Here is a 20467-nt window from a genome sequence, read left to right on the forward strand (position 1 = left end):
AAAAAAGACCTTTCCAATCATTTTTTCAAATAAACGTCTCCTTTTTTTTGCGACGAAAATGGTACATGTATGCGTATATGCAAAAATAAGTACATATAAGCATACATATATATATGTGTATGTATGTGCGCACCTGAGTACTCGTTTTAGTATGGTTTATTTTATGATTATCTTTAAATGTTACTCACATAATGTAATGAGACTTAAATCTAAGTCTCTATAAATCACGAAAATTTTAATTTATATAAAATATTTAAAATGCAGTAAACCTCATTAAAAAACACGTCCTAAATATTTAGAAGCGCAAAAAAAAAAAAAAAAAGAAGCATAACATAAAAACCGGCAATTAATGAAGGTACTCTTAATTTTTTGCAAATTTAGATGCACCCGCAAGAATGTACATATATAAAACCATGCAAGCATACAAGCTTTACACACATACATATCTACTTACATGCACACGTTCATCGGTAATTCGGATTTGTTTGTTCTAAATTGTCAGCATGTTCTCATCAAATGCTAACCACATAATATACGAGGTCAAGTTAATTACGCACAAATAATAGAATTGTTAATTAATACATATATTATTATATATATACTCTCTGTAAGGGGTTATGGTAGGAAAAAAAAGAAAAAAAATTTTTTTTTTGATTTATGAATTATTACGATTCGTGTATTTTTGTAAGTACATCTAAAACTGCCTTAGTTTCTAGTACGTCATGAACCCTTATTAAGTCTACCTTCTTGTAATAACTGTACGAGGCAATGGCTAATCCTCCTAGGTTGAAGTGAAAGGATAAAAAAAGAAGAAATATATATATAACATATAAATGTACGTATGTATGCATATATATGGGACACATATTCAGAACAAATAAACATCAATGTGTGAAGCTAAAAATGCTCGTGGAAAAAAAAAAAAAAAGAGGTCTCTATGCAATTACCACATATATTTTTCTGATATGGCAGCTGGTCTTTATCCTTGCGCATGTAGTTCACCTTAAACAACCATTTTTTCGATTTATCATTTTCATTGTCATTTTTATCATCATAAAAATTCAATTTCTCCCTATTTATTACACCATTGTGATCATCCATACAATGTGCAATAAATCTTTTTCTTGAATAACCAATGAAAAGAGGATAGTCATCATAAACATGAATATCCTGTAACAGTTTAATTGACTGATCATGCTTTTTTGCAAATCCTAAACCTACATCAAATAATATTCTATAACGAGGTATTCCATTTAAAACAAGAAAATTTAATCTATTTTCTAAATAAGTTTTAATATCATAAACAACATCATTATAATCTGTTAACTTATCCATTGTATGTGGATTTCCCCTTTTATGCATTAAAACAACAGTGTAAAATTTATTTTCTTTTTTTAATAATTTTATTATTTCTGGGTTATTTGTGCATGCGCTAATGTCATTTAAAATATCAACTAAATCATTTTCAACACACTCTTTAAAAACATTATAATTTACCGTATCAATACTTATTATCGGTTTTATTCTGTCTATTTTTTCTAAATTCTGTTCATCTACTTCTTTCATTTTGTATTTTATTTCGTTCCATTTTTTTTTAAATAATGTTAAAACGGGTATAACTAAATCTCTTTCACTAATACTAGGATTTGGAATAACATAAGGAGCAGACGACTCTCCTCCTATATCTATTACACTTGCCCCTTCATTTATCATTTCAAACATTCTTTCCACAGCTTTGGTTGGATTAACAAATAAACCTCCATCAGAAAAAGAATCATAATTTACATTTAATATACCAACTATATTTGTTTTCTCCTTTAAATAAGATACCTCATCTTTTAATACATACATTCTTCTATTAAACTCCTTGATATTTATATTATATGTCTCTTTAAAATTTCTAATAAAATTCAAATACAATGTGTTTATCGTATCTTTTAATACAATATGTTTATAATTAGGTATTATATCATTTAAACATAATAATATGCTATATCTATATTTTGTGTATAAATGAGGAATACTTAGAAATTGTATCTTATTTTTTATTCTTTCAATTGCTTCAATGTGTCTATTGTTATTCCTGTCAATGTTAATATATGTTGTGATAACTTTGTATATATATTCTTTTTCTAATTCTAAATTTTCCATAAAAATGGTATAGTTATTAAAAAATAAAATATCTATGTCTATCCTACGTTTTTCAAATCTTTGTATATCTTTTAAATCTTCCCTTTTCATTATCTGCTCTATATATTTTATAATTACTAACATGCTAAGTGGGTCATCAATAAAAGTTCTAACCACAACAGTTAAATTAAAAAAATAATTCGTGTAATATTTATTTTTAAATTTCTCCAGATTATTTTTCATTGTTTCATCTTGCGCTTTTAATTTATTTTTAGTTTTCAATTCATATTCATGCACACTAATTTCTTTCAACATATTCTCATTTAATTTTTCATTTTTCATAAATTTCTCAAGTTCATTACATTCGTAAATTAAATTGTCGCTCTCTTTATATTTCGACTCCCCTAGTGTACTTAACAATTCTTTAATCCATTTAATGTCACTTTCATATTCTACTTCTTTCACGGATTTTACTATTTGCTTTTCAGCTAGTGCGATGTACTCCGGGACGGTTTCGTATATGTAGGAACTATTAATAATTTTACCTTACATGATAAGAAAAGAAAAAGAGAACAAATGGGGTAACATATTGGGGTCAACAAATGGAGTAAAATATTGGGGTCAACAAATGGAGTAAAATATTGGGGTCAACAAATGAGGTAAATACATGTAACAAAAAAATTGGATAAAAAATAGGGGTAAAAACATGGTGTAAAAAATTTTGGTAAAAAAATGAGGTAAAAGAATTAGATCAAAAAATGTTTGCATAATATAATACATTTATTACGAAATCCACATTTTCAGGAGAACATATGTTTACAAGTACGGATTGATACATGTAACTTTTTTTTTTTAAGGGGGTCATACGAATAATATATTATACGCCTTACCCTACACACATGCACATGTACAAATACATAAATATACTCATGCTAACATACATACATATATATATCTTATCATGTAAGGTTTTTCACTCTATCTGTTGGATATATTTCTTTTTCTATTTTTTATACTAACCAAAATACTTTTCTGTCAAATACAGTGCTGTTTCTATAATTGTTACAGAATTCCTTTTGTCATTTGTTCCGAAATTTAAAACAGCTATGTTCTTCATATTATTCCGAGAATTTGTCATCTCTTCGATAACAGCCATGTTATCGTTTTTCTTATTTTTTTACCCTTTGACAGAAATGATATTAACTTCTTCCCTCTTAGTAGCGGTACGACTTTTTTTTTTTTTTTTTTTTCTCCTTATCGATATATAATGTACTTATAAAAGTTAATAGGTAAAAATTTTGTATAAAGACTCAGTTATTTCGAACATTAGAAGGCATCACAAAAGAAAGAACATGTATGTATAAATGTATACATACGATATATATATATATATGTACTTTTATAATTTTTTTTTTGTGATAGAGGCTTTCTTCTTTTATTTAGCTTGATGTAGAATGTATTTTCGTGAAGGGTGAAGGTAATGTTTGTTAAAATTTATTGACACTATTTATTTCCTTTTTTTCCTCTTTTTTTGGTCGTTTTTTTAGAATCTTTTTATAATATTTTATATTACATAATATCGTATTATTTTATATTTATTTTAATAAAATTTTTTTAAAAAGTGAGATTAAAAATATATTGTGATATATCAAAGATAACTCAGATAACACTAAATGCACATTAATTTTCTACATAAAAAAAATAAGTGACAGGGAAGCAGTTAGTCCTATTATTTAGTGCATAGGTTTAGCTACGAAATAAGAAAATAACTGAATAACTAAATAAGAAGAGAGCTTCTTTTTTAATTTTCCATATTTATTATTTATTTTATTTTTCTTTTACCATTAAGGGGGGAGGGTGGAAAAAATACATATATATGTGTATATGATATATGTGCTTTGTTCATATGAATGCCTCCACGTACTAAATAAATGTTTATAACGGATACCTAAATTCTATAATTATTACATTCCTTTTAGAAAATATGGACGCAAATATCCTTTATGATTTATACAAATCGTTCTGCTGTTATAAGAGTATACAAAAAATAAACCATTTTGTAAAAGCCAAGTAAAAGGAACACATAATAAAGATGATTGAGAAAAATAGGTGTTTACATATATTTGTGCATGTATATATATATGTGTATATACGTACATATGTATATGAGTACATATCCCTAAAATTTTTGCTTTTCACTAATACTGAAGTTGCATTAATTTAAAGACTATAATATTGTTATTAATAACCCCTTTTTATTTTAGTAAAGAAAAGATAAATCCCGATGAGTTAAAAATTATAAATGAAAACAAATTTATCTCTCATACGGTTGCCATTCTAATGGCATTAGGTAAACTCATAATACAGTGCATTACCTTATTAATATTTGTATACACATGTTGCACATTTATATAAATGTACAGGCAAATGTCGGATGTGTTTGCGTATGATAAATATTTGTATATATATATATATATATATATTTTTATAGGTATACAGGCATCTTTCTTTAAATTAGGCAAAATGAAATATTTTATTTTCAGGTTTATATCTTTTAATATTTGTTACTTATAATAGAAAAACTTTTTTATATTTTTTACTCTGAAATGTAAATATTCTTTCTTATCTCCATATCATTTTTCTTTTTTCTTATTACGCATTTTTTAGGCCTTTTTTACCAAACTTTTTTGGAATAATAAGTAATCAAACGTGAAGCAAAAAAAAAAAAAATCGCTATATTGTAGTTTGTTTATATTACACATAATTGTATATATATATATGTATATGTATGTATAAAAATAAAGACCCATACACCTATTTTACGTATTCCCGTAGCATCTTGCTCCTTCCTGTATATTCATAATTTGTATCTTAGTCGCAATACCATTAGTAAATTGATTCAACTAAATTTAAAACATTTCAATAACAAAGGTATATGCAGCTTCGTCGACGAAATGTAAGAACGTATAAAAGGAACAACATAATGCTTATTAATTTTCTTTTGCATACATATAAAAAAAAGTATATAATATATATGCAATCATTATATTTTTATTTGATTTGTCTAGGTATAAAAGGGAAGAACCAAATGATTATTTAAATTTAACGAAGAAAGTATTTTAAAGATTGTTCCACTAAATTATAGTAAAAATATATTTTTTTCTTTTTTCATGTTGGTACATTACATTTTTTTTTCTTTTTCTGTAACATTATGGTAATATATATATATGTATACTCTGTAACCAAATCTTATTGATTTATTCTTCCATTCCTTGCATAATATTTAAAAAGGTAAAAATATAAAAATGTATTTTAATATTCTTTAATAATCCCCACCCATCAACAAAATAATAGTACTAAATTAACAGAAAAATATTAATGATAAAAACTATAACAGTTATATATAACAGGAAAGTATGAAACTTACCCCTCTTGTATATAAAAAAAACTTATGTTACACACTTTTGAATTGTGTTAATAATAAAATAAAGTTGTGTATGGAATGATTGTTTAAATCTACATAAAGTTTGATATTTTTAAATTAGAAATTTAATGTATAGATTTAAAAAAAATATGTATACATTATATATATATATATATTTGTACACATTCAAATTTATAGACTTAACTATTTGGATCATTTTCTTTTTGTTACTCATGTAATTTGTATTTTAATTTAATTATGCTGTTTTTTTTATACACATTTAATTTTATACATATCTATATGTATAGTTATATTTAGAGTTGAATATATATATATATATATATATATATATATAATTGTATATATTTTAATATTTATATATATTTGTGTATGTCCATATATATTCGCATGTTTATATATATTCGTACGTTTATATACATTAGTATGTGTATATATATCTGTATATGTACGTATGTATAAATATGCAAGTTGTAAAAATGATAATAGTATTTATTGATATATCATATGCATTAATATGAAAAAATGAAAAAATGAAAAAAAAAGGTTGATATAATATATATTTTTTTACAAATTGTTTTATGAAGTAATATTTTAAAATTAAAATATCAAACTTAAAAACAATTATAATTTTTAACACTAGTACGAACATATATATATATATATATGTGTCTGTACATATATATATATATATATATATATATATATCCGTTTATGCAATATTACTCATAAAATGTTAATAAATGTATGTACTCAAAATAAAAAATAAAATGTTTTATGGTATGTATTAATAAAAATTAAGCACACATAGGTTTAACATATATAAACAAAAAGGGTAACTCCATATGCAAGTTTTTTTAATGATGTACATGACGTGAAAAACTCTGTTCTTGTTAGATCTGCTTGTTTGTCTGTTTTGCTCGTCTTCGCGTGTCTTTTTGGTCAGAATAGTTTTCGCTTCTGAATTTAGTTAAAATTTTTTTTTTTCTTTTTTTTTTTTTTTTTTGTAAAAGGGATATAATGATTAAATTATCACGATAGTAAAATGCAACTTTAGGCATTTTTTGAAGTAAAAAAAAATAAGAAAATAAATAGATTGATTGATAAACTGATACACATATATATAAATGGATAGATATATAAATAGATAAAAAAATTGGCACATATATATATAAATAGAAAAAAAGGTATATACATAAATAGATAGAAAAATAAATCCATACATAAATTGATACTTGGATAAATGGTTGCAGATCTTGCAAAAAGGTAGCAAAAATATATAATATACAAAACACACAAAGAACTGTACTTCTTTACCAATTGTCGGCGTTGTCATCTGTGTTTTGAAAAACGCCTCTTTTAAAATCTTGGTCTCCAGAGATGCTACTGTTATAATTATTGTTGAATTTATTCTGATTAAAAGGATTAACATTAGCAGAATTATTGTTGAAGGGGTTATTATAATTGCTATTTCCATACATATTATTGTTAAATGGGTTACTTGGAAAACCACCATTCCCACCCATGTAATTGTTATTATTGTATGGATGGTTATTATTAAATGAGGGATGCTGATTATAACCTTTGTTATTGTTAAATGGGTTACTAGTATAATTATTATTATTTCCACTATTATTCATATTCCTCTGATCCATCGGGTTTATCATACCACCATGATTAGGACTATTATTATAATTACTATTATTATACCTTGAATAATTTCCTTTATTCTTCATAGACTTATATCTGTAATTTCGATTCGCCTTGGCACTCGCAGTATACCTCATAACTAAGTTTAGAAACCAACGAGGTATAAACTGATTACACTCTTCTAAAGTTGCTAACAAATCTTTAAAAATATTCTTATTGTCATCATTTACAAACGAGGTGGCAATACCAATATTTCCAGCTCTTCCTGTTCTTCCAATACGATGGATATAATCATCTATATTACTAGGTAAATCAAAGTTAATTACATGTTTAATATTAGATATATCTAATCCTCTTGCTGCTACATCTGTTGCTACTAACAAATTTTTAACTCCTCTCTTGAATAATTTCAAAGCTCTCTCTCTCTCATCTTGACTTTTGTCTCCATGTATACATACAGAATTTAATTTTTGATTGTTCAAAAATCTCTCGATAATATCGGCTTTTCTCTTTGTTTCAACAAATATAATAATTAATCCATTATTATTTTCTGATAACAATTTTAATAAATAACTGCATTTATTTTCTTCTTCTATGTATACTAAATTTTGCTTAATATACTCGTTTGTACTACCAACTTTTCCTACTAATAAAAAGGTGTAATTCCATAAATATTCTTTTGCAAGTACTTGAATTTCTTTTCTGAAAGTTGCACTAAACATTATGGTCTGTCTTTTTACAACATCATTACAATATTTCTTATATTCTACTTTATTTTCACTTATATATGCATCATTATCATTTCCTGGCATATCATAGTCATTTACTATGCTTCTAATTTGTGGTGAAAAACCCATATCTAGCATCCTATCTGCTTCATCCAATACTAAAAAGGAGGTAAGGAATAATCGTATTTTTCTTTTTTCCAAAATATCATTAAGTCTTCCGGGAGTAGCAACTATTATATCTGCACCTTTATCTAAATTATTTAATTGCGTTTTTATATTACTTCCTCCGTATAAAACTACTGGTCTAATTCCTGTTTCAAAGCAAAATTTTTTGGCATCGTAAAAAATTTGTACTGCCAATTCTCTTGTAGGTGCCAAAATTAAACATATGGGTAAACAAACTCTATTATAATAATAGTTTGAATTTTTATTATTTTCTTCATAAAAACTATGTTTCGGAGGTTCATTTAGTAACATATGATTAATAATTGGTAATAAATATCCCGCAGTTTTTCCACTACCTGTTTGAGCCACTCCAATTAAATCATTTCTGTTCATAATTATACTTAAACTATATTTTTGAATTGGTGTAGTTTTATCATATTTAACCTTCTTTATATTAGCTAATAACAAATCATGTAAATTTAGACCTGTGTCATCAAAACTTTCTATCGGCATAATATTCTCGCTATTATAACCTTTTATTTCTACAGGTATACTATTATATAAATCAAAGTTTACTCCTTTTTCACTATTTACGTTAGAATATATCTCTTCTTCTTTTTCCGGATAATATCTTCTGTTATCTCTATTTGCCCATGCAGTCTTCGGGATATTGAAATTTCTATTATATCCATAATTTCCTCCTCCAATTCGGTTATAATTCATCCTATTAAAATTATTCCTGTTAAAATTTGGTTGGTTTCTAAGCATGGGAGGTTTATATCTTGGTTTCTCTGAGTTATAATTACTACTCTCATTGTTACTATTGTTTCCATTATTGTTTACGCTAGTGCTATTGTTATTATTGTTGTTGTTACTTCGCATATTATTCGAAATTAACTCGTTCTCAATGTTATTTTTATTCACATTGCTTCCCATAAAATTGTTGCTCCCTCCTTTCTTCTGTTGTTGCTGCATAGTGTTGAGATTCTTCTGATTACTCTGGCTATTCTGATTTTCCTGATAGTTATTATTCCCAAATTTCTTTTTATAATTTTCTTGGTTCACACCACCAATATAACTACTGCCATTGTTATTGCTGTTTCCACTCTTATCTGCATAATTCACGTAATTTCTTGCACCTTCTGAGTTTCTTAACGAATTATCATTAATAACAAATCCATCTTTATTAATATTTCCTTCATAATATTTCCTGTTCCCTCCACCTCCACTAACGGTCATCATATTATTATTATTATTATTACCCTCTCTTTTATTTCTTATTTGGTTAAGTACCTGTACATCTGTACCTTCTCCAACAGAATTACTTCCTTTGTTATTATAAGATGAAGATTCGTTCATATTAGGCATATAATTACCCCTTAAATAACTGCTTCTTTCATCTTCATTTTTGTTAAAATTCGTACTTACTATATTATTGTTATTGCAATTCATAGTTGAACAACTTATGCGCATATAAATAAATGAATAAATAAATAAATATATATATATATATATGTATCGATAGAACTGATAATAATATGTTTTCTGTTCTTGCGTCTTTTCTTTTTAATTTCTCCTTTTTATATTTTCCTATTTCTTCCTTTTTTTTTATATCTCTTTTTTCTTTTTTTAATATGATATTACCTAGGATACTTTCTAAAAACCATAAATCTTATTGAAAAAAAAAAAAAAAAAAATACACGACGTTGGTGGTGGCAACTATCTTTTCTTCAATGTTTTTTCAAGAATATTTTATTTTTGTTCTTTTTATTTTATATTTGCATTTATTAAAAAAGTACACTTTACCTTTTTCTTTTTTCTAACTTATTTTTCTGAAAAAAATTATTTTATTGATTTGCTCTATAATTAATCATAAATTTTTTTTTCCAAATTCAAAATGTTTTTTCTTTCTTATTTAAAAAAATATTATTACAACTATTATTCTTACAAGTGGTTTCACACTTTCTCATATTCTGTAGTGTTGTTATTTTTTCTATATTTATATATTTTTTTTTTTTAGAAAATTTCCTTGTGGGTATATATTAACTTTCTTTTTATTATATATCCTAAGGAAATATTATATTTTACGTGTGGAAGAAAGGCCTACCTATTATTTCTGCTTTTATTACGGTATATATAGGAATAAATATTGTGTACAATATAAACGTAAAAACAGCATCTATATTGAATTTATTTGTATTGGCATATGGAGAAAAAAGAGTATACTATGAAAACAATAATGAAGATATCAACATTTATAAATTTTTTTTTTAATAACTTTGCTCAAAAAAAAATTTAGAAAGTTATATTTATTTTATGAAATAAAATTCATAAACTTCAATGATAATATATACCTTCTCATATTAAGGCCTAATTTTGTAAAAGTTATAATTACATACATGAATATATGTAAATACGTGTATATATTATAAACACTTAAATAAATATATATATATATATATATATAATATATATGTAAATATATTGTATATACATTATATACATTACATAAATTTTATATAACGCTAATTACATAAAACTGAGCTCCAAAAATAATAAAAAATGAAGAAAACTATTCCAAGCAAAACACAAGCAAAAACAATAAAAATATATTTAGTGAAAATTTTACAACTATATCTTACATTTTTGCATACATATGGATTAAATGAAAGTTTCGTAAATTAGTGTTATAAATAAATAATATATAAATAAAAATATATAATTATTTTATAAATAATGCTATATAAAATAAATGCAAAAAGTATATACACTTTTAGCAAATATTTTTGAGTAAACATGTAATCATGTATTTGTACTCATATGTATATATAGTGTACTACTCGTGATATGGTAAAAAGTTTTTTTTTTCAATTATGCAATAAAAACGTGATTATGTATATAAATATACTTACGTATTTAACAATAATTGTAAGATATAAATAGCAAATTAGTAATAGAAAAAATATACATATATGCAATTTAACGAATGATAACGAATGAAAAAAAAAAAAAAAATTAAGCAAAAAAAATAAAAATGTAATCAATTAAGGGGAAACCTCAAATGTATCTTTATATTTATTTTTAAATGCGCATCACATGTATTTGTCATACTTATATTCGTATACATATGTATACATAATATATATATTATTAAATTTCGAAATCGTTATTAGTATAAAATAAAAAAATACGATACGTGGAGCCGTTTTCCTTAATGGATAATGTTACATGTAACAAAAAAAAAAAAAAAAAAATATAATTTATGTATATATAATAGCGTTATAATACCAAAATTACTCAATTATAATACAAGATTTTAATTGAATGGGTTAAATGAAAAGAAAAAAAAATGTAATAAAAAAAAAAAAAACGTTATAAGCGTTATACGATAACCGTCGTACGATAAACGTTATATCATAAACATCGTATGATAAATATTATATGCATGATATAATAAACGTTATATCATAAACGTTGTATGGTAAATATTATATGATAAGTGTTATATGATGAATGCTATATAATTAATATTATACTATAAACGCCTTATGAAATACAATAAATGATTTAAATAGAAATGCGGGTCATATAAATTAAATTGTGCAAAAGTGTACACTTAACATTAAATGATTTCACATAAACATACATAAAATTATTAGTAGCAGATATGGGAATATATATAATGGTACTTAAATGTATACATTCACAAAACTAATATGTATAAAACACACTTATTTAAAATGTGACTGTAAGCTTTTTACATACAATATGAAAATTGTATGTTTTTCAATACCATAATACGTTATTTTATTTTTTTATTATGTTATATCACTTTTTATGAATATATAATAACAAATTTCGTTTATTGACATAATTGTAATAAGTTAAAAACATGTATATACGCAAATTGCAATCACACTCTATTGTGTAATTATAAGGTGTATATTGTTATTTACAATATTTCTTTTTTTTTTTTTTTATTACCATATGACATCCTATTTTAATTATTTATTTTTTTTTTTTAATTTAATACAATTCAAAATGTTCTATTTATTTTGCTCGTTTTGAATTGTTTTAATTTAATATAAAAATATATATATATATATATATATATATGCATACAACAAATTCAAGTTAAAAAAAAAAAAATAAAAAATAAAATAAGGGAAAAAGAATACTTCGTTATGAAGTAAAAGAATAAGAAATAGAAGAATAATAAAAAGGAATTTTTTTTTTTTTTTTTTGATTTATGCAACTCATCACATGTCTACATTGTTAAGGCGAAATGTATGAAGATATTTTTGTATTTTTATTCATTTGCTATATAAAATGTATTATGTCCTATTAAGTGTAATTCCAATATATATTTTAAAGAAAAACGTTATAATTCAATTATGGTAGATATATATGTACACTGTTTATGTAAAGGGAGTTTCTATTTATAATGCACATGATAATGGTAATAATACCCATTTAATGTGTAATAGAAAGTAAAAAGATATGGATTAACCTTTTTAAGCAGTATACGATAAAATGCTGCACACTAACAAGTGAAAATTTGCAATAATATTTAACGTTTAGAAAAATATAAGTATGATACATATTATGTGTCAAATATATATATGGATGTATACTTTCTTTTAATTTTTACAACACTAAATTTAAAGCATAGAGGACAAAAAAAAGTTTTCGAATATATAGTAAGGCACGTTATTTACAGTTCAAAATACTGAATTGGTACAACAGTGCTTATACTTTTTTCTTAAAACATGGCAGCGTTAATAGTCATCAGTAATGCAACAGTATGTATGTATACATATGTACATATACGCAACGGCTTTAATGAAATGATAATTTATATGTACACTTGCGTCATCCTTATGGTTAATTATTTTTTTAAAATTGTACACATGTACTTTATGTAGTATGCGATAAATGAAAAATGATTATATTCATATGTCTTTACTATATATGGAAGCGGCTTATATGTTGTCCTATATTTATTTAACACATTAGTGCTTTTTTGCAACTTTTATATTTTTAAATACTACTATTAATTTTAAGATATCATCATAATAGTAAAAAGAAATGTTTATTTTACATTACTTATGACACTAGTATAAGCTTTATAAAAAAAAATGAAAATGCTTATGCATTTATTGGTGTATATGCTTATATATATATATATATATATATATATGCAATAATTCAATTACGTATATTTTATGACGTTTGAATACATATGAATACTATTCCCTTCAATTTTGTTTTAAACAAAAGCGTTGACGGAAATTCATTATACAAAAATATATATATTACAATTCATATGTTTTAAAAAGAACGAAAAAATATACTCCTACAGCATATATTATGCATGTTTCAGTGAACATAAGATAAACTTATCCTACGTATCAAGTTTACTTTTTTTTTTGGAAAAAAATCTTGCATTTAATAAATTAAGAAAAATTTACAGGAAATCGCATAATGTGAAAATAAGTGAAGGTATAACTATGCATACATAAGCATTCTTAATTATCTGCATAAATACATATACGTATGCATATATATATATATATATATAATATGCTCGTGGCGTTTTTCTTGGTTACGACAGAAAAAATAACTATTTTGGATTTTCTGCCTTCTGTTTTATTTAAGCTTTCTTTTTTGATTTTCTTTTTTCTTTTTTTTTTTTTTTTTTTTCGTTTTTCTTTTAAAATTTATACATGAGAGGTTTAGTATTCCCAAAATAGTAAAAATTGTATTTTTTTTTTTTTTTTAACATTCAAAATGCCGGTAGTTGATGGAACACATGTAATATCTATGAGTAATGAAAAATAGCTTCTTTACTACACAAAATTTATATATAATAGGAGCTGTTCTCTTCATATTTTTTTAATATACAACATATATATGTATATGCTAATAATTGGTATTTCTGAAAAGAAATATTATTGTTGCAACTGTTATATAAACCCGTGGAATGTCCTATTTTTACAAATGATTAAAACCTTAATGATGGATCGCTTCTTCTTATAAAAGCATATACAGCTCAATTGTATTATATTCACATCTTTTGACGTTTTCATCTATTTATTTCATTTTGTCAGAAAATTACACCATTGTCAGTGATGGATATGGTGAAAAAGGAGTAAAAAAAGTATACGAAGATGAGTTTTTCATATGTGAAAGTTTGAAGAGTTTGAACAAAAGCCTACATCCTAATTTTAATTTTTCGTAATATATATATATATATATTTATTTTTTTGCCCATATATTTTATTGTATCAACGTTGTATATCGGAAAATGTTTTTTAATTACCATTTCAAAGTTTTGGCATACCACTATTCTTTCATTTCTCTTTTTAACCATTTCACCATTTTCCTATCCAATTTTTTGTTTTTTTTTTATCACTAGCTGCTTTTGCCTCATTGATGGGCATAACGGAAAAAATACTGCTACGTATTTAAAAAAAAATTTGGCACAGGAATTGTCAAATAGTTTCATGGTAATTCAGAAGACGTATGATGAGACACTTCCTATACCAGACCATTTTATAAGAATTGTAGGCACTTTAATAAATTTGTTTATTGTTTATGTAATAAAAAATGCCCTTTTTATATAAGAATGTATCTATGTTTATATATATATATATATATGTATATGTATATGCAAAGGTTAATGCATAAGTACATAGCATTCTATGTCTTGTTGAAAAATTGTTAGGGCGTTAACAGCGCGTGCAAAAAAGTGGATGAAAATTTATCTTTGGAATTTCCCGGTTGCAGAGGTTAGATTGTTACATTAATCTGAAAACAATTGCAAAAATTATGCAAGAATTGAGTTTATGTAATATACGAATAGAAGATATTTAAGAATTAATTAGGTCAATAGAGTTGAATTAATTAGAATTGTATTTGGGTGTATAATTCTATATATAATTAGAAACGAATTGAATTTTTCTGTGTTAATTCTTTTAGATGGTGCAACATGTGTAATTATTTTAATAAAGGACGATTACGCTTATATAATAAACATAGGAGATTCATCTGCATATTTATGTAGATACTTAAATAACGCTAATCAAGGTATGTTATATATACAAATATTTAACGTAGAAGAAGTAAAAAAAATAAATAAATAAAATATTTGAAAATTGTGTTAAAGCGAGGGATCATATAGTGTTACATGACAACACTGTCTTATATGCAGCTACATTTTTGGTGATTTTTTTTTTTTTTTTTTTTTGAAATTTGGTTATACAGCTATAGATCTAGTTGATATTCACAAGCCTTGGGTGCTATCAGAAAAGGAAAGAATCATTAAACATGGTGGAATTATTGAAAATGGAAGAATAAATGATATAATTGATGTAACAAGATCTTTTGGTGATTTTTCGTAAGCTAAATTGTGCACATACATGTAAATACAAAGGTTTATATACATACATATATTTTTATTTTATTTTGCATTTCATTTGTTCGTTTCTTTTTATTTTATTATTATTATTTTTTTTCGAAATTTACGTTTTAATTATAGATTAAAGAAATATGGCTTGTTGTGTACGGGAACCTTTAAAAAATTTAAAATAAACTCAGACGATAATTTCATAATTTTAGGTACTGATGGATTTTTTAGTTTTGTGGATGTTAATCACATAACTAACGAAATTATATCCTTGTCAAAGAAGGTGAAAAAAGGAGAAAAAAGTTAAGAAGTGATGCCAGAAAAAAAAAAAATATACATATATGTTTTTATATATATATATGGCGTGTGAAGTAATGATTTTTTTTTCCTTCCCTCTTTTATGTGCTTGCAATATTTTTACGTCCACAGGAAGAAAGAATGGTAAATGTTGAAAAGAAGAAAGGAATATTTGATGCAAAAAACATTTGCAGAATTATGGTTGAACATGCTATTATTGATAAAAAATCACAGGTACAGTTAACAAAATTTTTACTTAGTTGTTTGTTTTGTGCACTAGTACACACATGCAGTGATATGTATTTATATGTAAATTTATGCATGCATTATATACCCACGCACATTCGTACTCAAAATATTACTTTACATTTTTATTTGTATTCCTGTTTTATATTTATAAAGTAAAAATTCACGAAAAATGCGCCATAATATATTGTTATTACTACTGTGTTTTAACATTTGTGGTCTTATACTGTGTATATGAATATTACTGATATAAGTGATTATTTCCTTTTTTCCTTACTTTTGATATCTCCCTTTTTTATATTTCATTTAAATTTTTCTTATTTTTAGGACAATGTCACAGTAATTTTAATAAAATTTTTACACAAATAAAATTAGTTAATTATAAATAGTAGATTTGTTAAATAATATTTTTGCATATTCAACAAAATTTTAATTTTATTGCACAAATGGGAAACAAAAAAAAGTAACAGAATTTTTTGTGTGTTTTATATGTGTATGTACATACATATGCGATGTGCACACGCACTTATACATTGATGATAATATAAAAAAAAAAAAGGGGGAAAAAAAAAAAAAAGCATAAGTCGAATAAACATAATAATCCGAGTAAATAAAATATGCGGAATAAATAGGGTAAACAAAATAAATCGATAAATACAAAATCCCAGCTTCTCCATAAGGAGCAAAATTAAAAATTAAAAGACACTCGGAAGTAGATAATTATTCGAGTTATAATGCATATGATTGTTATATTCCTCTAGATAGGCGTTTTTCTTAATCTTGTATTTATTTATCAAGGGTATCTTCTCATTCTTTTTATTATTACTGTTATATACATTAGTATCAATTACATCAATAATTTCTTCATCGCTCTCCTTGAATAATCTCATAAAAGAGGTTGCAAGAGCTGACCCGACATATGGTCCTATCCATAAAGGTAATGACTGTATATATAATTTGATCAACTGCAATATTTTTGTAATACTTAAAAAGGATAAAATTACCGAATATATATTGAATGTATTATCCCCTTTAAAAAATTTAAAATATAAATAGGTGTATAATGTGGAAGTAGAAAACATAGGATTTAATGTTGTATTTGTTACAAAAACAAAAAATAATAAGGAAAAGAAAATAAATAATAAATAAAAAATATGATTCATAATGTATTTTATATATTTATTATCAATATGTATAGGAATTTTTTTTTTGCTGTTATGTGTGTTATTAAACATATCACATCCATACATATCTTCGCACAAACTAGAAGAATAAAAAGATGCAAGATTTTTTATTTTATCTCTGTTAAAAACGATGGATTCTTCATTTTTATTTTCACTCGTAAACTTCTTCTTGTAATTATATAAACTTAATAACAATAATGTTATTAAAAAGGTCGATATAAATTCACACAAAAAGGTTTTCATAATTTCCTTTTTTGGCAATAAGGAATAAATTAATATACTTCCATGTACATGTGCACATAAAATACTAGCTAATATACCACCAAAATATTGAAAAGTAACATAAAAAGTTGTAAGCGCAAATCCATATTTTTTTGGATCGACGAGCCACAGAGCATAAGTGTATGCTGGGTTTATATGAGCTCCAAGGAGTATAAATAATACATATATTAAACAACCAAAGAAGGAATAAATTGCATGGTTACTACTGTTTCTACTTTCAAAACTTTTTAATACTTCATACTGATCAATATTACCTATATCTATATTATTAATATCGTTTACTTTTATTTTGGTAAATTCGTTTACCTTGTCTTTAAAAATTACAGTATCCACATTTAGTGTAAGTACATTTTTGTCATATACTTTAGAATTCTTAATAATTTCTTCTTCGTCAATTTTTTTTTTTTCATCTGGTAAAGAAGGTATAATTGTATTTTTATCCTCATTGGCTTCGCTTTCGTGCCAATTCTGACTGCTGCCCTTTATGTCATTTTCGTTTTTATGTATCTCTTTTCCTTGTTCTAATTTTCCCACATAACTGCTATTATCATCTTTATTTGTATATTCATTATTATTTTCACTTTGATCATCTGCTTGTGTATTATTAATTGCAAAATATTTATTCTCACCAACAACAATTGTTTTATTCTTTTGTGTATCGTCTGTCTTCATCTCATCTTCGCTTTTCCCAATATTTCCTGTTCTTTTTAAGTTATTTATTATTGAACTATTTTCTAATACTTTATTATCCTCTAACCGTTGCAGTTTCTTATATTTATTTTGTGTGTTAGTAATAACACTACTACTATTCTTCTTATCACGTTCCAATAATATACTTCCTGCATTTAGTTGATCATTCATATCATTTACATATTTCGGGTATTTCACGTTATTAATTTCACTGTCAAAGAGATTATCTCCTGGTATGAATATATCGTTCCTTTGATATGGATTAACTTGTTTTGTGTGTTTAATAACGTATTCTTCATTTTTATTTGAGTTTAACATATAAATGGAAATAAAAAAAACAAAAATAAATGAACCAATAAATTCGAAAAAAAAATTATACTTGTATTTCTTAAATGATTTTACATTTATCTCATCAATTATATCTTTTATATAATTTTTAATGAAGTTGTATATCTTCTTTAAGGCATACTTCACATATCTTCTGAAGATTCCTTTTTGCATTTTCATCTTACAAAAAATAAAAATAAATTAAGGATAAAAAGAAATAAAAAAGGATAAAATTAAATAAAAAACGATATAAATAAATAAAAAAGAATGCAAATGAATAAAAAAGGATAAAAAAAATAAAAACGATTAAAAAAATAAAAAAAGATAAAAAATCAGAGTGTGAAAAAAGCAAATGCAAAGAAACCATATATGAAGAATGGGATAATTAAAATATTAACTTAAAATGTTTAAAATTGAAAAGTTAGAATATTAAATATACTTAAAAAGTGAAAAAGTGAGAAGATAGAGAACAAATAGAAAATTAAACAAGGGAATGTAATAGTTTATAATAATGTTTCTTTTTACATATTGTTCTTAAGTAAAAAGATATTTTCCTTCTACATGTTGAAATAACAATAAACTTAATTTTAAGCTTTAAAAATGGAACACAAAAAATTAAACTTACATATTATATTTATATATATACCTGTATAAATATTACGTAAATGTATATACATATATGCATGTGTAACCTCGGAGCTTTTCGTACGATGTGAAGTTAAACAAAAAAAAGTTATATTCTGATCATAAAACTAAGGTCGCGTATAAAACTATAAGCCTTATGTAAACATATACATACATCTACACTGTTTAATGCTTTTAAATACTTTAACTTTAAAAATAATGAATAATAAATAATAAATAATAAATGAATAGCATTGAATTAAATGAAAAATAAATGTGCACAATCATTACTTTAAACCACTTTACCATCACACATTAACATATGTATGTACAATAACTTTCAAAAAATATTTTATATTTTTTTTTGCCCTCTTGAATTTAACTGGAGTTGTTTCTACGTTATATTAATATATATATTTAGATCAAATGGAAATTCATACAAACATGTGAAAAACATGAAAAATAGGATATTTTTGTATTCCAAAAGGCATACCTTTTCATTTTCAAGACCACCCAAAAAATAAAATAAATAAATAGCAGAAACGTTTTAATTGACCATTTTGGCCGCATACTTTTTGTGAGCATAACATAGTTATATTCGCAAAAAAAATGCCATATATTGACTAAATGTTTTTAATATTGAAATTAGTATATTTGTATTTGTTATTTTTGTTATTTTTGTTTTTTTTGTTGTATGCTACATTTAAAAAAAAAAAAAAAATTTATGAATTAGAGAACTTTAATAATCTACCTCCTATATATAGTGAATCAATATTTTCTTTTTCTCATTGTCACCATTTATCATGCCTTATGTGTAAACAGCTTGATAACAAATGAAAACCAAGGAAAAATTATATATAACAAGTGTAAACATTTATTTTTGTTTTACATTTTAACATCACGTGCACAACCTCATTTAATATTATATATATATATATATATATATTTTAAGAAAACGTTTATATGTAAAAAGACTTCATATTATAGTAAATTGCTCTTTCATGTTACCTCTATAACAGCATTTTTTTTTTTTTCATAATATAAAATTGATTAAAAGACAATAAGATGGTGCAAAAAAGAAAAAAAGATAATTAAATAAATAAAGCATAAGTTAAAATAAAAACGCATATATACATTTATGATTTAAAAAAATCAAAGATTTGTAATAATTTAAACTTTATGTATTGCTTCCATATAAGAGTATATACATATTTATATATTTTTTTTTTTCTTTGTTTTTTTTTTTTTTTTAATAATACTTATCAATGATCTTATATAAAAATATTTTATTTTA

The 20467-nt window shown here is 24.1% G+C and overlaps 5 protein-coding genes across 5 annotated transcripts; 2 read left to right on the forward strand and 3 right to left on the reverse strand.

Annotated features, from left to right (window-relative positions):
- Window positions 1-224: 224 nt before the first annotated feature.
- MKS88_005517 (hydroxymethyldihydropterin pyrophosphokinase-dihydropteroate synthase) lies at window positions 225-3286 on the reverse strand (the record flags this gene model as incomplete). The annotated part of the gene is made up of 4 exons (XM_067218787.1): window positions 225-287; window positions 693-781; window positions 948-2675; window positions 3151-3286. The coding sequence occupies 4 exons, from the start codon at window positions 3284-3286 to the stop codon at window positions 225-227; spliced, it is 2016 nt and encodes a 671-aa protein (XP_067070727.1).
- An 828-nt stretch (window positions 3287-4114) lies between these two features.
- MKS88_005518 (uncharacterized protein) lies at window positions 4115-5253 on the forward strand (the record flags this gene model as incomplete). Its single annotated transcript, XM_067218788.1, has 4 exons — window positions 4115-4200; window positions 4395-4480; window positions 4966-5086; window positions 5199-5253. The coding sequence occupies 4 exons, from the start codon at window positions 4115-4117 to the stop codon at window positions 5251-5253; spliced, it is 348 nt and encodes a 115-aa protein (XP_067070728.1).
- A 1632-nt stretch (window positions 5254-6885) lies between these two features.
- Window positions 6886-9567, reverse strand: MKS88_005519 (ATP-dependent RNA helicase DBP1; the record flags this gene model as incomplete). Its single annotated transcript, XM_067218789.1, has 1 exon — window positions 6886-9567. One exon carries the CDS (start codon window positions 9565-9567, stop codon window positions 6886-6888), a length of 2682 nt encoding a protein of 893 aa, XP_067070729.1.
- A 4338-nt stretch (window positions 9568-13905) lies between these two features.
- Window positions 13906-16435, forward strand: MKS88_005520 (protein phosphatase PPM7; the record flags this gene model as incomplete). Its single annotated transcript, XM_067218790.1, has 9 exons — window positions 13906-13942; window positions 14226-14352; window positions 14534-14681; window positions 14843-14906; window positions 15097-15204; window positions 15382-15514; window positions 15656-15806; window positions 15953-16054; window positions 16394-16435. The coding sequence occupies 9 exons, from the start codon at window positions 13906-13908 to the stop codon at window positions 16433-16435; spliced, it is 912 nt and encodes a 303-aa protein (XP_067070730.1).
- Window positions 16436-16761: 326 nt separating this feature from the next.
- MKS88_005521 (aquaporin) lies at window positions 16762-18723 on the reverse strand (the record flags this gene model as incomplete). Its single annotated transcript, XM_067218791.1, has 1 exon — window positions 16762-18723. The coding sequence occupies one exon, from the start codon at window positions 18721-18723 to the stop codon at window positions 16762-16764; it is 1962 nt and encodes a 653-aa protein (XP_067070731.1).
- Window positions 18724-20467: the final 1744 nt, after the last annotated feature.

The sequence above is a fragment of the Plasmodium brasilianum genome, chromosome 14 (assembly GCF_023973825.1).
Source record: "Plasmodium brasilianum strain Bolivian I chromosome 14, whole genome shotgun sequence".
NCBI lineage: Eukaryota > Apicomplexa > Aconoidasida > Haemosporida > Plasmodiidae > Plasmodium > Plasmodium brasilianum.